The sequence below is a fragment of the Primulina tabacum genome, chromosome 11 (genome assembly GCF_025594145.1).
Source record: "Primulina tabacum isolate GXHZ01 chromosome 11, ASM2559414v2, whole genome shotgun sequence".
NCBI lineage: Eukaryota > Viridiplantae > Streptophyta > Magnoliopsida > Lamiales > Gesneriaceae > Primulina > Primulina tabacum.
The window spans coordinates 2,327,312-2,346,327 of record NC_134560.1 but is presented as its reverse complement, the minus strand read 5'-3'; the positions used below and the strand labels follow the sequence as shown (position 1 = coordinate 2,346,327).

The 19,016-nt window shown below is 34.9% G+C and overlaps 3 protein-coding genes across 7 annotated transcripts; all 3 read left to right on the top strand.

Annotated features, from left to right (window-relative positions):
• Positions 1-1,055: 1,055 nt before the first annotated feature.
• On the top strand, positions 1,056-4,859 carry LOC142518833 (putative BPI/LBP family protein At1g04970). The gene is made up of 6 exons (XM_075621652.1): positions 1,056-1,622; positions 2,736-2,875; positions 3,209-3,560; positions 3,781-4,029; positions 4,163-4,288; positions 4,620-4,859. The coding sequence occupies exons 1-6, from the start codon at positions 1,218-1,220 to the stop codon at positions 4,800-4,802; spliced, it is 1,455 nt and encodes a 484-aa protein (XP_075477767.1). The 5' UTR covers positions 1,056-1,217; the 3' UTR covers positions 4,803-4,859.
• Positions 4,860-5,466: 607 nt separating this feature from the next.
• On the top strand, positions 5,467-10,661 carry LOC142518832 (uncharacterized). Of its 5 annotated transcripts, none has more exons than XR_012813658.1 (7): positions 5,468-5,893; positions 6,427-6,778; positions 7,149-8,452; positions 8,780-8,893; positions 9,206-9,354; positions 9,965-10,081; positions 10,272-10,661. XR_012813658.1 is itself a non-coding variant. In XM_075621651.1 (6 exons), the coding sequence occupies exons 1-6, from the start codon at positions 5,468-5,470 to the stop codon at positions 10,011-10,013; spliced, it is 2,394 nt and encodes a 797-aa protein (XP_075477766.1). In that variant the 3' UTR covers positions 10,014-10,298. The 5 variants fall into 5 exon arrangements, 2 of the variants coding, with proteins under 2 accessions (XP_075477765.1, XP_075477766.1); XR_012813659.1 differs by having other exon boundaries at positions 9,965-10,088; XR_012813657.1 differs by having other exon boundaries at positions 9,206-10,081.
• Positions 10,662-15,137: 4,476 nt separating this feature from the next.
• On the top strand, positions 15,138-17,799 carry LOC142518350 (indole-3-acetate O-methyltransferase 1-like). The gene is made up of 4 exons (XM_075621106.1): positions 15,138-15,340; positions 15,430-15,843; positions 16,836-17,111; positions 17,310-17,799. Exons 1-4 carry the CDS (start codon positions 15,230-15,232, stop codon positions 17,661-17,663), a joined length of 1,155 nt encoding a protein of 384 aa, XP_075477221.1. The 5' UTR covers positions 15,138-15,229; the 3' UTR covers positions 17,664-17,799.
• Positions 17,800-19,016: the final 1,217 nt, after the last annotated feature.

Here is a 19,016-nt window from a genome sequence, read left to right as displayed (position 1 = left end):
CCATACCCGTCCCATATATATGTAGATATAAATATTCTAGGGTTTATTAGTTTTATTAATATTCATTTTTTAGTAGCTCATCTCAACCATAACGATCTTAGCTATTCTTATGTCAACTGTTGCATTTGAATATACTTTTAGCAATAGTGGAAGAATAGTTGTCCTCATCTTAGTAGATTAAATATTGTCTATTCGCTGATTTTATATCGATCTGTTTAAATTATGTTATTACTTATTTTCGGAGATGTCAAGATTTTTTTGGAGAGCTATTAACTCTTTTTTTATGTAATTCTTTATGTAGTGAAAATACTTTGTTTGTTATTATTAAGTGTGGTGAAGGCATGAATTAATTTTCCACAATGTTGTATTTAGAGGCTTGTCTATTTCATAATTCAGTCATGTGAGAAGAAATATTATTTTTTTATTTTTAAAAAATTCGGGTCTCACGGGTCTACCCGGCCCCGTTTCGTATTCGATGTGGGGTGGGTCCGAAAAATATTTAACCGGGGTGGGGCGAGTAATGAGTCAAAGTTTTTTTCATGGGGAGGGTCTTGGGTTTAGCCAAACCCGTCCCATACCCGCCCCATTGACATCTCTAGCCATAACCCAATATAATGACAAACGACTAATCATAAAATGACATTATGTTTTGTGAAATGTGAAAAATACATGTGTTTATTTAATTTATTAGTCATAATATGATATAATGACTAGCCATAACTCGATATAATGACGTGATTTTTCGTGAAATAGGAAAAAAAATATATTTTTTCAAAAAAAAAAATTTAAAATTTTTTCCCGGTACTCGACTGTCGGGTACCCGAAAATACTATCAACTACCCGAAATGATTGGGTTTGTCGATTTATTCGGATACCCAAACCCAAAACCCGACCCGCGTCCACCCCTAATTTGTTGTGTAAAAAAATATATTGACGAAAGGGTGACGTCACACGCTTTAGAGTCCTGCAATGGCAACGTCTTTCTTTTTTAATTTTTAGTTAATTCAACAACCGACGGATATTTCATATTTAATAACTAGACAATCATTACGTATTAGTTACCTTCTGTCATTTTCTATCTTCCACCCAATCAAGCTGTAGGAAAGTAGAATTTTCAAGAACACTGCTCAAATTTTACTGTCGAACCCATTACCCATTGATGTTGATTCAACCATTCCATTTCTTATCTGGGTTAATTTATCCCCAGACATACATCAATGTCTCGCTCGATTTTGGCTTTTGTGCTACTCTTTTTGTTCACCCTTTCTTGCAATCGTGTTCAATCTGAAGAAGGGTATGTAGAGGCAGTGATATCGAGCAAAGGTCTGGATTTGCTCAAGAATTTGCTGATAGAAAAGGCAGAGTCTTCTTTGATTACACTGCAGCTGCCCAGGATTGAGAAGTATGTGAAAATCCCGATATTAGGTAACGTCGATGCGGTTCTTTCCAACATCACAATTGAAAGAATACACGTGAATAAATCTACTTTGCAAACCGGAGATACTGGAATTGTTATGGATGTTTCTGGCGTCTTTGCGAATTTGACCATGAATTGGAAGTATTCGTACAGAACTTGGCTGCTTCCCATTTCGGTCTTCGACAAGGGAACCGCTACTGTTCGGGTATGATGCTTACACGAACTGTTTGTTATGCTTATTCTAGAATCAAAGTGTGGATGATTTGAGTTTTGGAATCTATTGTTTAGTTTACTTTGGCAAGAACAAGAATGGCGTGTCAGCATAATGCATAGAAGGATCAGGTGAGGCGAGGGGCTGCAAATAAAAATATGTTCAATATCTATGATTCTTCTCAAGTACAGTGCACCAACTAGTCTTAAAATCGGAATTTTCTGGTCGTCCATGGCTGGATGTGTTATGTTTGTCCCTATTCTGTTTCGACATTGTACTTGTCAGCAGCCAGTCCTTGTATCTACCACACTGAAATGAAGAAAATTAAAAATGAATTTTTATCTAATTTGATATTAAAGGATCTTATAGTTCTTGATTACAGTGGTTGGTGAAGCCAGACCACCTTAGTTGGAGTGAGGGATGTCAATGTGCACTGGCTTATTAGGAATCATGGGCACATGGCATGCTCAAAAAAAAAAAAGATGCTAAATAAAGATTTAACATAGTGGCAGGCTTAGTTTTTTGCAATAATGTGCATAAACTCGTGAATTGGTTCACGCAGTTGGATAATAAAGATGGTGTAGTTGTTTTTCCATTTTGATTAAATAGCAAAATTATTAAATCCACTATCTTTGCTCCAAATTATCTCACAAATGGACAACTCTTAAGTCATGAGCATGTTGAGAGATTTAGAATATTTAAGCAACAATGTAAACAAGTTTGTGTTGCGTACTATACACTTTTCACACTCAAGTATGTGTTGTTATTTCCGAAGGCTGATGCCAGAATTCAACCATCAGTAATTTGTAAAAATTTGAAGGGAATCGATAATTGTTTTAATTTGATTTAATGTGTTGGTGCTTTGGATGCTGAGATAGTTGCAAATATGTGAAAATGATCCTTTCAAAGACAAAGCCTGTCAGGTTCTGCATTGTCCTCTTAGTCTTATAAAATAAAATTGCTACGAGCTTATTTGTTTCCACAAATTTCACCATTTTAAGCCATCTGGGTTTAGCAGAAAAATCTGCGAACCCTTGACATGAAATCGTACATTCGTCACTGAGTTGACTTTTGTACTGAGGCTTGATGAAGTTTGCTTCTTCAAAGGTTGAAGGACTGGAAGTTGGCCTCTCTCTCAGTTTGATGACTATACACGGGTCTCCTAAGCTTTCTCTTCTGGCTTGTGGATGTTACGTGGATGATGTTTCAATACATTTGGACGGAGGATCTTCATGGTTTTATCAAGGGTATGTTTTCTCATGTGGTTTTTTTTTGCCTTTTGAGGTTTATAGATGATTTCAGCTTTTTCCCCACAGATGTTGTTTACATATATAATTTGAATATCAAAATTGTGCAAATTTCATTTTCTCATCCTAAACATGTTTGAAGCGGTTTCTTTCTGTAATTTTTGGAATTTGATTTATGGGCTTCAGCATCAGCTTCCAACAATCTATTTCTGTCTGCTACTTCTTTTGTCTTCTTGTTTATGCTTGACTGGTTCTTCAGACTTCAACCCTTTGTTATTATTTCCCCTCGTAACTTTTAATGGTTTAAAAAATTATTCCCCTTTCTGTTTCCAGGTTGGTAGATGCTTTTGAGGATAAAATCAGTTCTGCTGTTGAAGACGCTGTTTCTAACAAAATAAAAGATGCGGTGGCCAAGCTTGAATCTTCATTACTCTCTCTTCCTAAAGAAATACCAGTTACTGATATAGCTATTCTGAATGTCACGTTTATCAATGACCCGGTATTGAGTGAATCATTCGTTGAACTGAAAATCAATGGGTTGGTCTCTTCCAAGGATGGAGTCGAGCTTTTGAACCACTACCATAAACTATCACACGATTCAGTTTCATGCAACCAAGAAGATAAGATGACCAAAATTTCTATTCACGAAGATGTTATCAAGTCAGCATCGTCAGTTTACTTCGAGGTAAGTTTTTTTAATTTCTCCAGTTAATCAATCGGATCAGTTGTTCAATAGAATCGTTTCTTTAATTTTTTTTTAATCTTGGCAGCCTACTGCAAGTGATTACTTAATTTGGCTGTTGCTTTCCTTTTCTTTTTGATCGGTATTGGTCGTCGCTTTCTTGAAATAACAGAACATTGTTATTGACTGATCAACAACTAAAAGTCATGGTTTTTTTAAATAGGCAGGTAAGATGCATTGGATGATTGATAAATTACCGGATCAATCCCTCTTAAACACAGCTGAGTGGAGATTTATCATTCCTCGGTTGTATAAGAAGTACCCAAATCACGACATGAATTTGAACATTTCCATTTCGTCGCTACCTATCGTAAAAGTTGGAGAGCAGAATATCAAGGCAACAATACCCTTAAATTTGGTGATTGATGTTTTGGATGAGGAGGAATTGATACAGGTTGCATGCATTTCCATGGTAAGCCAAGAGAACAAACAGGTCAAATGAATCTAATTACCTCTGGTTGAAATTTTTGTGAATTTTTATGGGATCTTATTCTTGTATAGATATAGTGTTGTTCTGAATATTATGGTTTTTTTTGCCCCTACAGATGATTGATGTTTCTGTGGTTGCTGAAATTTCAAGAAACGCTGTGACTGGAAATATTAAGTTGAATAAGTTCTCTCTGTCTCTTGAGTGGAGCAATATTGGAGAACTGCACATGCATCTAATCCAGGTATCTGATCTGGTTGGAAATATCAAATTCTTTATATTGGTTCGGTTACCATTTAGTGGCTACAACTTTAACCATGAGTAAATAAGAACCGAGACAATTATGAGTCTATGACAACCCGGTGGACACCTCACACCAGAAGGAAATGGGAGAAAAATAAATGCTATTGGAGGTGGTTAGACAAAGCCGTGTTGCATTCTCTTTTTTCTTCTTTTGTCACTGGTGGTTCTGTTTTTCTCCTTTTATGGCTGGTGGTTCTTGAAATATGTTTCACGAGATTATTATTTGTAAAATAATGTTCTGCTGCTGAGCCCTGAACCGTCTATGATCGCAGACGTTTGTGTCCACCTTGCTCAAAACTGCTGTCTTGCCTTACTTAAATCTGAAACTGCGTGAAGGATATGTGCTACCAGCGTTCCATGGTTACTCGCTTCAAGACACCCAAATCCTCTACACAGACTCGTGGATCGTGATATGCAGCGACGTGGGGACTGCAAAACAGTTCAATCTCATTTAGTTACTTCTCACTCTTGTCTCCATTCATGAACATTGGGGGGACTGGAGAGAGTAGCTCAGGACATTCTTCCCCCATGGCAACCTTGAGCGTTTCTTGTATATTCTATATTTGTATCTCAAATGATCCTACCCCCCTTTTCTTTAATTGAATGATGCTTTAAAGGTTTCAAAATTATAAGATGCACTACTACCAGGCAGCAAGAATGAATATTTTTTTGGGATAAAAGTGGCTTCTTGTAAAAATCTTCGGAGTAAAAAGGAGACGTGGGGGCAAAAACGTAAAACAAAAGTGATATAATATATAAATTTAAAAGGGCTGAGGAAAATGGAAAAGATTAATAATAATAAAATAATTTTCCCGGCATGCCTCTTCAGTTCCCATTTGTTTTGTTTGCACCCAACCCCAATCACACACAGCGCACGATTTAATCACAGTTTTACCTCTCAATTACCCGCCAAAAGGTATATTTTCAAGTTTTTCCGCGAAATCCAACCCCCCTCCATTCTTCCCGATGCCTAGGATTTGTATTCTCTCTGCCCTTTTTCCTCCTTTATGGTTTCGAATCTCTCTCTTCTCTGCAGGTCTGTACGCTGATTCCTGCGTTTTGTCGTACCGAGACGACGCCGTCTATGCCGGTGTTTCCTTTGGGTGTTTGTTAGGGTTGGATGGAACCTCTGGGGGAGATTCAATTGCCGGAGGAGGGATCGGAGGCTGTCGGTGGGAAGAGGCTGGCGGTGGATGATGGGGATGTGTTGACGGAGGAGGGCTCACCGCATAAGAGAGTTAAGGAAGGGGGCTTGGTTGTGGTTGGGGATGTGAAGAAGGTGGCGGATATGGTGTTGGTGTTGGCTGCAATGGGGAAAATGAGGGGAGGGAAGGGCCCGATTGAGGCTGAGAAGGACTTGATGGCTGAGGCACGTGACACTCTGGTGAAGATTTGTCAAGGTTTTGCCCCCAAGGATGTGTTCCCCAGGGATGCTTTTGGGGGTTTGATCGACGATTTGGGGCTTAATAAGTTGAAAGAGCAGAGGCTAGGGTTTCGCCCTCCCAAAATATCTATTTCTGAGAAGTTGTTGATCTCCAGAAGAAAGGTTCTTTTTAAAACCTTGCTTTATTTGATTGACAACAAGTTCGAGTTGAGTATGTTATGTGGATGTGAAGCTCTCTTTCGAACGGATTCTTTCATTTTTGTTCCGTTGGTATTGATTTTTTGCTCGTATCAATTCTGCGTTGATCTTTGTTTGATTGCACCTGCTAACTTTGTTAAATGTCTGTAATAGAATGTTATATAACTTACCTGAAGATGACAGTGTTATTAACTCATCAAGTGAACGAAACCAATTCAATAGCCCTGAATCCTTTCGCTTTTTTGATTGCCTTCTCAAACTTTTTGGGTCTTGTTTTATTATCTATTGGTTTCAAAATTTAGGATTGTATTCAAGTGGGTCTGAATGCATAAAGATATCTGTTGTATGGGATAGTTGTAAAAATTGAATCATATGAAGTTATTGATGTGCAGCTTTTCTCTTGGACAACTTTTTGCACATTCAGTGCTTTGATAATGGTAATTTATTTGTAATTTATGATATATGTTGGTAGCTAATTTTCTATATCTTTCCTTTAGATGGAAAAAGCAGAGGATTTTTCTCTACCATCTACTCCGCATTCATCACAGAATCTGCAGGGGAACTTTGGTCAGTCGGTTGAAAGTCGTTCTGCATTCCATCCTGCTCAAACATCTCATTTAGATAAATCAAGTCACATGACAATGTTATCTGGAATCCAGTCTACCTCACCTTTGACTTATGGTACTGCCACAACTTCTACATCTTTGCCGCATCAGCTTCCTACCAGTGAGATAAAACCAATGGGTTCCAGTGCATTGCCCTTTAGCCATTTGGGTTCAACAGCATTGCCAAGTGTTGACAGATCCCATCCTAGATCAAATGGTTCTTCACATGCTTCACAAGTTCAAGGTATCACAGATGCTTGCCTTTTATTATTAATGGTAGCAGATAATCTCTTCCTTAATCATTCCATGAGCATCTTGGGTAGCCATATTTAACTTTAGTTTCAGTTACGCATTAACTTGTGTTACTTTGCTGTGTGTATATGCTTTTGAGCTCGAGGTCCTTGCTCTAGCTACCATAAAATTTGCTCAAGGAATTTTCGATGTTTCAGGATAAAAATGGCATAATTTGCTAGACAGAAAATTGTTGAATTGGAATTCAAGTGATAATATCTTCTGAATGCTATATTGTTATATGCCACTTCCTTTTACAAGTTTCTTAAAGCACGCCTTCTTATATTTTTCAAGCCCTCTATCGATACTTTTTTATCGTGCAGCAAATCTGTCGTCTAATGCAACTCTGAGGACTCCAGCTTGGTCAGTACAACCTCAATCTGTTTCATCTGCCAAAATTGGAGGTAACAAGGGACCAGTTAACATGTCTCTGAAAGTTGAGGGAGCTGCCGATATTAAATCTGGAGCAGTTCCTCAAACAAGGGTTATGACAGTTGCTCAGACGACAGCTGGACCCCTTTCACGAGGCACTAATAATGTCCATGCTCCTCATTTGGGAAATACTCATGCTGAAATCATCAAGATTGTTAAAAAATTATTACAACTACAGGGTTCTGAACGGCCAACTTGGATTCCACCTTCCAGGGATTATATGAATAGAGCATTAACTTGTCTGGTGTGCCTGTCTACCATAACAGAAGTAGACAGTGTACTTATTTGTGATGGTTGTGAAAAAGGGTATCATTTAAAATGCCTTCAGGCAACCAATCAAAAGGGGGTTCCAAGAGGGGAGTGGCATTGTGATAAGTGCTTGTCATTGAGCAATGGGAAAGCTCTGCCTCCGAAATATGGCCGTGTCATGAGAAATGCCACTCCTCCCAAGGTTCTTTCCAACTTAGCAGCTGGTCCATTCACTTTGAGCCAAACAATTGGTGCTTCAGGGGCTGTGAAGGCCGGTCCTCCGAATGTAGCTTTTAATGGAAGCATTTCGATGCAAAATGTTTTTACTGAAGTTGAGGTGAATGGCTATGACTATCAGATTTCTGGAACAAAGAGAGAAGTTTCAATAGGAACTCAAAAGAACGATGTTAGCTCGACTGTGTGTAGGACTGACAATAAAATATCATCTGGGAATGATCCTAATAATGTTATGAAAACTTCCACTTCTGGCTCTATTTTATCTGCAAATTCAGTAGCTGAAAAAACTTGCGGGGAGAAATTTGTTGAAATAAATCCATATCCTCCTTCAAAGTGTGAAATAGTTCCACATTCCTCTGATAATTTCCAGGTGATGTTGAATCCTCAAGATGGTAACAAAGACCAGCCAAATGCTGAAGCAAAGCCTTTAAAGAAATCTCTACAAAATAACCTTACGGTGACGGGTTCAAATCAACCAAATGAGCTAGAAGTTTTAGGTAATAACTCGGCAAATATTTCTGGTGATACATGGGTTATAAACAAGGATAGGTCTCGTTTACATGCTGTCAGTTGGGTTGGCGACCCACTTCAAATTTTGGATGAGAAAATCTATTACTCATCATGCTGCATCAATGGACATGTTTATAAAGCTATGGATCATGTCCTAATTCGGTGTGGCAATGAAAAACTTGTACCTTCGAGGCTTCAGGTGAGCAGCTGTTATGCAAGGATTTGTGGGATTGTTTTTATTGTTGTTTATATTTTCTAATCAGTATTTGTCAGGAACTTGATCATATTGTTTCATCATTTCGATCAATCATATGTTCACAGTTCGCATTCTAATATGTTTTCCAGTTTTGCATTTGAATGGTTGTACTTTGTTGTGACCATACTGATATGATCACTTGAGCAGACCTGAATGTTTAATATTTGTTCTAGAAACTTATTTCAGTTACTTTGTTGCTCTGAGGTGAAAAAAGGACTTGGATAAGTATATTATGGTTCTTGCTTTACGAATATTGCTTCTTTTCCGCAGTCAATTTGGGAGGATAACAATACTACAACAAAGTGGGTAACTGTAAATCGGTGCTACTTTCCTGGTGATTTACCTGCGGCTGTTGGTCGTCCATGTGGCCTTGAAAGTTGTGAGGTGAATCACAATGTTGCATTTTGATGAATTTACCGAAGTGTGATGTTGAGTGCTCACAAGGTTCAAACATAGTCGAGCACCAAAAGCAGGAATGTGTTTTTGGATCCTGTATATATTTGTGCTCATCAAAACTCGCGTTAGAAGAGGAAACATTGCCTGTTGCTTATCTTAGTACTCATAAATGTTAGACGCTTATACATATTATTGAAGAAACTAAACCTTCATGAAATTAAAGTCTTTGTATAGTTTTGTTCAAAAGAGTGTTTTAAGGGGATCACATCAAGGTCGTCAATAATTTTTAAGAATTTGCAGGTTTACGAGTCTTCTTGTGGTAGAGTTTTGATGGCTGGATTGATAGATAGTCCATGTCAAGTCCTCCCTCCAAGAAAGTTTACCGAAGAGAGTGAAAGGAGAACTGTTTCAGGAACACAACATTGCTTGTCTCCACTCTATTTGTGCAAGTGTGTCCATTGCTTTCCCCGTACTTTGAAGCTATTTTTATTTAATTACACAAAACTTTATCTTGATGCTCTGCTTCTCCCAATCATGCTGTTATTCGGGAATATTCGTATATCCTTTTCTTGGAACTATTGGTAAATGGTGATCTTTGCTTGAAGATAGCTGCTATGAATGAATTGTGATTCGTTTGTTCTTTAACTGTGGACTTTTAGTGCAAACTATCATGATATAAGACGTATGCAATTTCACATCCTTCACAATTTTTAAATTTACCCCTCAGCTCTTGCTTATACAGAGCTGATAATTTGTAGACATTTGTGCCAGCATCCTGTTCATTCCGATTGGTCTTCATAGGGCACGATCTTATGATTTTATGATATCAGGAGATTGGCTGAAACTTCCATTTTTTCCAAGGGAATGATGGAGGGCCATGGCAAACCCAACTAGTCTTTATTGTCCCCTGCTACTTTGATTATTTGATCCCTTGAATAGTTCAAGTTGTGTCAAACAGCGGACTATGCAAACAATATTTTTTCCAGTTTCAAGTTTTCTTTTTTCATATACTTGGTTTACGATTCTATCTAGCTTTGCTATATCTCTCTAATTTGGCAGATGGATTTATGACGAAGTAAAAGGGCTATTCCGGGATATTTCTTGTTAAATATGGCAAGTCATATTATCAGTTGATAAATTATACATGCCACGGCCTGTTCATGCTCATTTAATAAGGTACTTGGTATTTTCATATCTATTGGCTCCACAGATATTTGCTATTCTAGTAGAGTATTTTCATGTAGAGACCTATTTATCCATTTTTCATTGGTGATCGCAAACATTTGATCAAACTGTAAGTTTCAATGTTCAGCACCTATAGATTTAAATTAACTTTTAAAGTGACTTGATCTATTGTATGAAACAGGTAGCTTGTTGATGCAGTCACCCCATCGCATTGAAGCTGAGGATAGCTTGAAATTCAGTTTTGTGTACAATATGGTAGCTCTAGTTGTAGTTCTGTATCATTTCAATTTTCAGCACACTCTTTTTGGTGCTCAACACCTAAATTGCATGATTTGCCGGATGTACATGGGACAAGTAAACCGTCTTTTAATCACATGATTTAAATTTCACATTGTAAAGTAAAAAAAGAGATGTCCACTTGCGTGGTAGTCTGTCTTCTTCGGGTTGTTGCGTCTTGTAGAGTGGCTTGTGTCACGTAAAGCAACTTTTGGACTTGGGCTTAAAGAAGAGATATTGATTATGCTTTTCAGGGGACCGTGATGCCTCAAAATGATTGTTTTCTTCGAGATAAGCTGGTATGTATTTGAAGTTCTATATATATAGTATCAACTAATTTACTCTATAAGAAAAACCAATTTGAATTTATCACCTTGTTTAAGACAATATAATTAGTTGTGTGACTAGCTGATGTTTTACTTTGAGCTTGATTTAAGTTTTGATAATTTTGAATATAAATCTAAAAGCTCGGCGAATCAACTTATTGATTTTTGATGATTACTGATATTCTGATTGTCGATACCGATGGTTAGTTCAATCTCCATTCCATACTTAAAGTTTTAGGTATTTTCCACATTTGAAATGTGTTACCTAAAATATTTGACTGTAGAATTTGAACTTATAATGAGCATGTAAAGTAATATCATCGAGATTTAAATTGTACTCACAAAGTTATAGTGTTTGGATAATTTCGATTAACTATTTAATCAAGAAAATGAACTGTTCATGTGTATTTCACGAAAGTTAAAAAACAAAATATCCCGCAAAATGCATACTTTATATGTTAATAATGTTCAGGACCAGATTACTTTTGACTCCCATGTTGAAGTGGTGGTGCAAGCTGTAACTTTTCGTACAAATAAACAGTAATGATGCATACATATGGCCTGCCCTCGCTACCCAGTTCACCAAGTCACACGCATCATCGTCTTATATATATATATATATATATATATATATATTATAATGAATGGCACGATTTCCATGCACCTCTCTGTTTTCGGCTCAACTTCTTGCAATAATAGGCCATTCATTTATTCATTCATATTATCCATAGTAGAGTGAGTGGCTGTTCCTATTATTACTATGCTTTTCTTGTTCAGTCGCTCCAATGAAAGTTTGCCCCACTTTTCGAAAACAACGAAACGGGTTCTCTAATTACTGTGTCGGGTAAAAAACATTGAAAGAACAGTACGATCGATTTTACTTGTATTGTACGTCGTAGCTTGCTAATATATAACGACTTCAAGACCATGTTATGACGACTTTAATTGCCTCGGGATCCCGTTAGCTCAATCAAAGACTAATTATACTGAGTCATAGTTTGGTACATGAGATAAGAGAGAGATTGATAAATAATCCTCCTTATCTCATGTTTGGTACATTTTTAAAAAGCCCACGATAATATTATGGGCTCTTGATAAATAATTTTTTAGAAGGATAAAATGTCCCTTCTATTAGGTGTGATAATTTTAATTTAATGATAAAATACACTACAAATGACTTAATTGCCCTCAATTTATAAATGATTTTTATAAATCTATGCTAATATGTAGAAATTAAAATGAAATAAATATTTTTATTTATTTTTATATATTATATAATATGATAATTATATAAATGTATTCGAGATAATTATATAAATAAATTTTATAAATATCAATAAAATTATTAGTATCACTCGATTAACCTTAAAAATTGATATTTGACTTGACTCACAAAATCAAGGGCTCAATTATCATATTATATAACATATAAAATTAGGTAAAAATAAATAAATCATGCAAGCAAAAAATATGAACTCAAGCAACAACTTTGAAATTATAAAAGTTATTATGATAAGGTTAATTTTGTCATTACAATCTAATATATAAATTTAATCACTCTTATTAAAATCATACCAAACATTAAATATAATATCCTACATCTTATTTATCCTTAACTTATCCTTATATTATATATCACATGTTTATCCTATCATGTGTACCAAACTATGCCTTTAATATATATTTTTTTGAAAAAAACAAAACAGAAGATCAAACTTTCGTGTACAAGTTTTGTTTTTGAAAATGGCATAACATGGGGTGATGATGTATATTTATAGTAATTAGTGAATTAGTTCAATAAGTCGTTGAGGTTGAATTTTATTGTGCCTCATTTAGTTGACATGTCTGTGTTTTTGCCTGTTGAACGCACAACCGAAGCTTAAAAAATATCAATAATAAGAGGAAATGTGTTCCTTACATAACCTACATGATATACTAACTCTCATTCACTTAATTATTCATCATCTTATGAACCATTAATGCTAGCTTAGGAATTATCATTAATAAAAGGTTTAAAGTATATAAAATTCAAATTTCAAAGTGTTTGCGACGTATAAAAAACTAAAAATTGTTAAAATTGAAAACTTTGTGCTTGAATACTATTTCTTGAATCGATGATTCTTGAAATTACCAAAAGATAATAGTAGTAATAATAATAATAATAATAATAATAATAATAATAATAATAATAATATTATTATTATTTTATAAAAGAGTAATTTTTTAAACTCTAATTGACCCCACTTCTCTCCTAAACCAAAAGAAAAAGAAACCAAGACAAACTTTGAGCACAATGATAGCTAACTTAGAAATAATTGTTGTGTTTGACCAAAGTTTACTTTTGAATTCCGTCCATATTCAACAACCAAAAATAAAAAAAAAAAGACAAAGAAAAAAATCAGTATTTTTTGTTTATATATTTTACGAAGATGTTTTCACTGGTCCTTATCCATCCATCTTTCACCCCGACATTGCACAAATCTTACAAGGACAATAATATTGATTTGGTCAATTTTTTTAGAGTTCTTTTCTCTGGATTGTCTGCTAAATTCCAAATGCTGTCCATTCGAAAAATTAAATTATCTAGTTCTGTTGGTTGAAGATTAAACCTTGATTTCTGGGATTGATTACTCTTTAATTTAGACGAACACATAATCATTTAATTAATGATCCTAATGATCTTTCTTTAATTGTGCCAAAGGCTACTCTTAGCTAGGTTCTCCTCAAAATTTCCTTCATCATATCCCACTAATTAAGCGATTGCGCAAATAGGATTAAAGCAGTTGATAGCATCTAAAACTAGGCAAAAACTTTTGTGAGTCGGTCTCACGGGTCGTATTTTGTGAGACAGATCTTTTATTTGAATCATTTATGAAAAAGTGTTACTTTTTATGCTAAGAGTATTACTTTTTATTGTGAATTTCGGTAGAATTGACTCGTCTCACAGATAAAGATTCGTGAGACCGTCTCACAAGAGACCTACTCCTAAAACTAATGCTCATACAGTTGATTTGATCGAAGAATTTATCAATGGAAATTAGAGATCTTCTGTTTTTAATTTGTTATTTCTTGTATTTTTCTGTTCCTAACATAGGAAGCAAGTGTGAACAGAAATTAGAGATTTTCTGTTATTAATTTGTAATTCTAATGTATGTTAGACAGTACGAAGATTCAAAATCTTGAGTACGTATCTTCTGAAACAGTCTCACGAATCTTTATCTGTGATACGTGTCAATACTACCGATATTCACAATAAAAAGTAATAGTCTTAGCATAAAAAGTAATTATTTTTCATGGATGACCCAAATAAGATACATATCTCACAAAATACGACCCGTGAGATCGTCTCACACAAATTTTTACTCGAAATCTTTGCATCCTCTGGCGGTTGACTCGTTCCAAGTTTTACCCTTTCTACCTTTATATATTATAATTAAGACCAAGATCCGGACTGTTGGGATTAAAGTTGTCTCTCATAAAATTAATCTGTTAATCATGACATAAACACGAAGAAAATTGGTTTACCGTTGGTAGTTAATTTGTTTGGTTAGGCCCGGATCCACATAAAGTTCGACCCACATATTTGCTTTATCTTTGTCCTTAAAAGCCCCCACAGTTAGTTATAAATCCGCTTATTTTTAATTATATTTCCATAGTTAAGAGTAATTTGACATTTATAAAATAGAATATTGCGGCATATATATATTTTTTAAATAGAGATTTAAATTATTTTTACTTACACCTCGTTTTTTATGGAAATTTATGAATGAAATCTTCGTACTAGCTACTATAAATTGGGATCAGCTTCAAGAGTTGAAACAATTCTGGTGGTTCTAATTATTTCCATTTCACTGGTCTTCACTCTTCAGGCCAAATTTTACGGGTCCTACGATCACCTCCTTTGAACAATCAAACATTTATAATACATAATTAAGACCCGATTTAACGAACTTCGAAGACGAGCGAGCGATGTCTAAAAATTTAAACAAATTCACATATGTATCATATCCTTAGATAATTGACTAAACATAGAATCGGTTAATTACTTCATCATATCTAATATATGAGTGATATCTCATTGATAACACATAAATAAACACGGTTGAACACAACACGTAAAAACGACGTAGAGATTCAAACAATTAGGAAATCCGGCGTCAATCTTGGGTTTCTTGAATTGCATGTGAAGCCCATATCCACTCCTTTTCACTTTATTATATATTTGCCATCAACTTTTATTTAATCAACCATGGATTATTATATTTATTTGGTAATATATTGTAAATTTAATATTATTTAGTCTTTATATTAAGTCTTTATAAAGATGTGTAATGATATTTTTACGTCTTTGCATGTATATATATATATAATATTATGAAAATATGACAGCATTATAAGGCAAGTGCGATGATGCCCTCCTTTCCTATATATAACACCTCTATGCAGAGCCATTTTTATTCCTCAATAGATTTCGCAGCTAAATCTTCAGTACGTACGTATATGTATATTATATTTGTACGTAATCACATGATCGAACATGGCTTCCAAGAGAGATAACGTCGTTGTTTCTAACATGAAGCTTGAGAAAATGTTGAGCATGAAAGGAGGAAAAGGTGAAGCTAGCTACGTGAATAATTCTCAGGCTCAGGTTTGGTTTAATTCTGTGATTTTTATTTTTATGTGATTTTGAGGTTTTGTAAATTAATGAATGTGGAATAATGTTGTGTTGAATTACAGGGGCAACATGCTCGATCCATGCTACACCTTTTGAGAGAGACCCTCGACGGCGTGCGGCCGAGCTCGGCGCCGGATTCCTCCTTTGTGGTGGCGGACCTCGGGTGTTCTTGTGGGAGCAACACGATATACATGGTAGACGCCATCATAAAACATATGAGTAAACGATACGAGGAGATGGGGGATGGGCTGCCGGAGTTCTCGGCGTTTTTCTCCGATCTCCCTTCCAATGACTTCAACACACTCTTCCAACTCCTCCCACCCTACGGTGGGGTGAGCATGGAGGAGTGCCTAGCCTCTGACAGCTGCCGCTCCTACTTCGCTGCCGGAGTGCCGGGCTCTTTTTACCGGCGGCTGTTCCCCGCGAAATTTGTTGATGTTTTCTATTCAGCATTTTCACTGCACTGGCTATCTCAGGTATATCATATTGTGAAAACATAGACGTAACGATTTTTTTGTTCGATATTTTTTGGAGTGAAATTTAATTGGTTCCACTTTGTGCTAAATTTCTAGATATATAATATATATATATATATATATATATATATATATATATATATATGATACATTAATATTTATTTTTAACTATGTAAAGATTTGTTCGTTAAACAAATAATTTTTTGGATATGTTTTGTATTTTCAACGGTAAAAATTTGTGTGAAACGGTCTCACGGGTCATATTTGTGAGACGGATATCTTATTTGGGTCACCCATGAAAAAATATTACTTTTTATGCTAAAAGTAATACTTTTTATTGTGAATATCGATAGGATTGACCCGTCTCACAGATAAAGATTTGTGAGACCGTTTTACAAAAGACCTACTATTTTCAATAATACTTAATATTATTTTTTATTTTTTTTAAAAAATACTTGATATATATTGTGGAACTTCTAATACAATATAAATCCTTACTCATTTCTGAATCCATTCAATGGGTCTAAAGATGCACCACGAAAGTTCTTAACTTTTTGATAAATGTCAAAAGTTGGTTGGACAATTGCCATAAGGTTTAATGTCAAAATAACTTTAAATTTGGATTTTTTTTATTTATATATATAATATTATAAATTTAAAATTAGTTTCTTTTTGCGGGGTTTGTTTTAATATTTAAAATATATTGATTAAAATGATATGAAACTAATTAATTATTCTAAATTAAATTGCATGCATGACGCATGGCTTTAATTAACTCGTATATGCTTATTACATTTTTTTTACGTCCTTTACAAGTTATACTGCAGGATTAAGCAAAAGTCGTCTCAATTACCCATATGGAAATTATAATAATTTAATATATATATCCGGAATTAATTAAAATAAGAATATATATCTAAAATAATTATGTGCTGAATATATATTACTTGTTTATTTAAATTTTGCTCTTCAATGCATGTATGTTTCTGCAGGTACCTGATGTGGTTTTGGACAAGAGATCGACGGCGTACAACAAAGGCAGGATATTCATCCACGGTGCAAATGAGAGCACTGCGTTTGCATACAAGAAACAATTCCAGACCGATTTAGCAGCCTTCTTGACCTCAAGATCCAGAGAGATGAAGAGGGGAGGGGCCATGTTCTTGGTTTGTTTGGGCCGGACTTGCCCCGATCCGACCGATCAGGGTGGCGCCGGCCTTCTCTTTGGCTCCCACTTTCAGGATGCTTGGGATGATCTTGTTCAAGAGGTGTCTATCTATCTGATCTTGATTTAATTGATTATCCATAACAAAATGATTCGGAACAATTCTCCGACATGCATCATCATTTTGCTTTATACCTTATCATTTAAAATCATGTCACACTCCAAAATTTGAATTTCACATATTACAAGCTAGACAGTGACATGCACCAAATTTCAAAATGAAATCTCGTTCTTTTTTTAGGGTCTCATTAGTAGCGAAAAACGTGACAACTTCAATATCCCCGTGTACGCGCCAAGTCTAGAGGATTTCAACGAGGTGGTGGAAGCCGATGGCTCTTTCAGCATTAACAAGCTCCAAGTTCTTAAAGGTGGGAGCCCACTGGTGGTGAACCACCCCAACGATGAGGCGGAGATTGGTCGTGCCCTCGCCAACAGCTGCCGTAGCGTCAGCGGTGTCCTTGTTGATGCCCACATCGGAGATATGCTAAGTGAGCAGCTCTTCTCTCGAGTTGCGAGCCGAGCGACGAGCCATGCAAATGAGCTGCTTGACCAGCTTCAGTTCTTTCATATAGTGGCATCCCTTTCTTTAGCTTAGCTAGCCGAGTAGTGATTAAAGATTGTGTATTATGTGGGGATTTTATTTGGTTTAGCTAGTATGTATTCCTTTATCGACCCTTTTTTGTTCTGTTTAAATTTTTACTTGTTAATTTTTTAAAAAAATTATAGTCTCAACTCGCAACCCGTTACGATCGATCGATTTTATTAAGAACTTGAAGAAACATCAAATATTTATTTTGGGGCATTTAAATTGCAGACCTTCCCACAGTGTTTATATAGTAAACAAATATCATTTTCAGAGAAGTCATCATTCACAGTATCTTAATTTTTTTCACAACTAAAACTCGTATTATTTCTTAATTATTTTTCATATTAATATTTTATTAGAGTATTTATTTATTTTACTACCAATATTTTGTTTGAAGTTTTAAAGTAAAAAAACGATAAAATAGTTAAATGTCATTTTTGTTGTGAGTGTATTGTGTTGCTCAATTATTAACTTAGTTTTGAATCTTGATTATTGTCTTATCTTTATACGATTTGAACTATATTTTATATTTGAAAGACATTATATTGTTATTGTTTTCGAATCAATTCGAATATATGTTATAATATTTTTCATTAAAAATACAACAAACCGACTGCAACCGCCTGGACCACTCAAAATCATAAAATTAATTATATATATAAAACCGATATTATTTTTTTAAAATACTAATCGATCGTATATGACAATTTGATTTATTTTTTATATAAAAAACCTGCAAAATCGCACCGTGATAACCACTACGTATATATATAGTAATAGATATTATTATTTTTAGTGGAGGAGTGAAATTGGTATAATTGAATCTCGAAATCAAGATTTCGTCACGGACTTAGGATTTTGATATCAAATGAGCTCCAAATCATCGACAAATATATATATGAATTTAAATGTCAAATATCGAATGTATTTTAAATCATTTATAAAAATATTATCGAATTGAAATGATTGGTTTTCTTTAAAATTTCTCTCAAATTCATTAAATACTTGGCTTAGATAATCAATTACACAGCAAACTCTCTTTTAGCATATATGAAAAGAGTAGATCTCTAGTGAAATGATCTCACAGATCTTCGTGAGACATGTCAATCCTATCAATATTCACAATAAAAAATAATACTCTTAACAGTCGAAAAATCCTCAATACCAATAGTCGTAACATTCACGGTTATATTAATAATTAACTTGAATTTTTATTAGTCACGTGACCATTATATGTTGATGTTACATTTCATGCTACATGATAAATTATTATTGGATTTTAAGAAACAAATAAAGAAAAAGAAATATAATCCACGTGTCGTATTCTTATCATCCTGAGCCGTTCCCGCTTTTTCCGCCAAC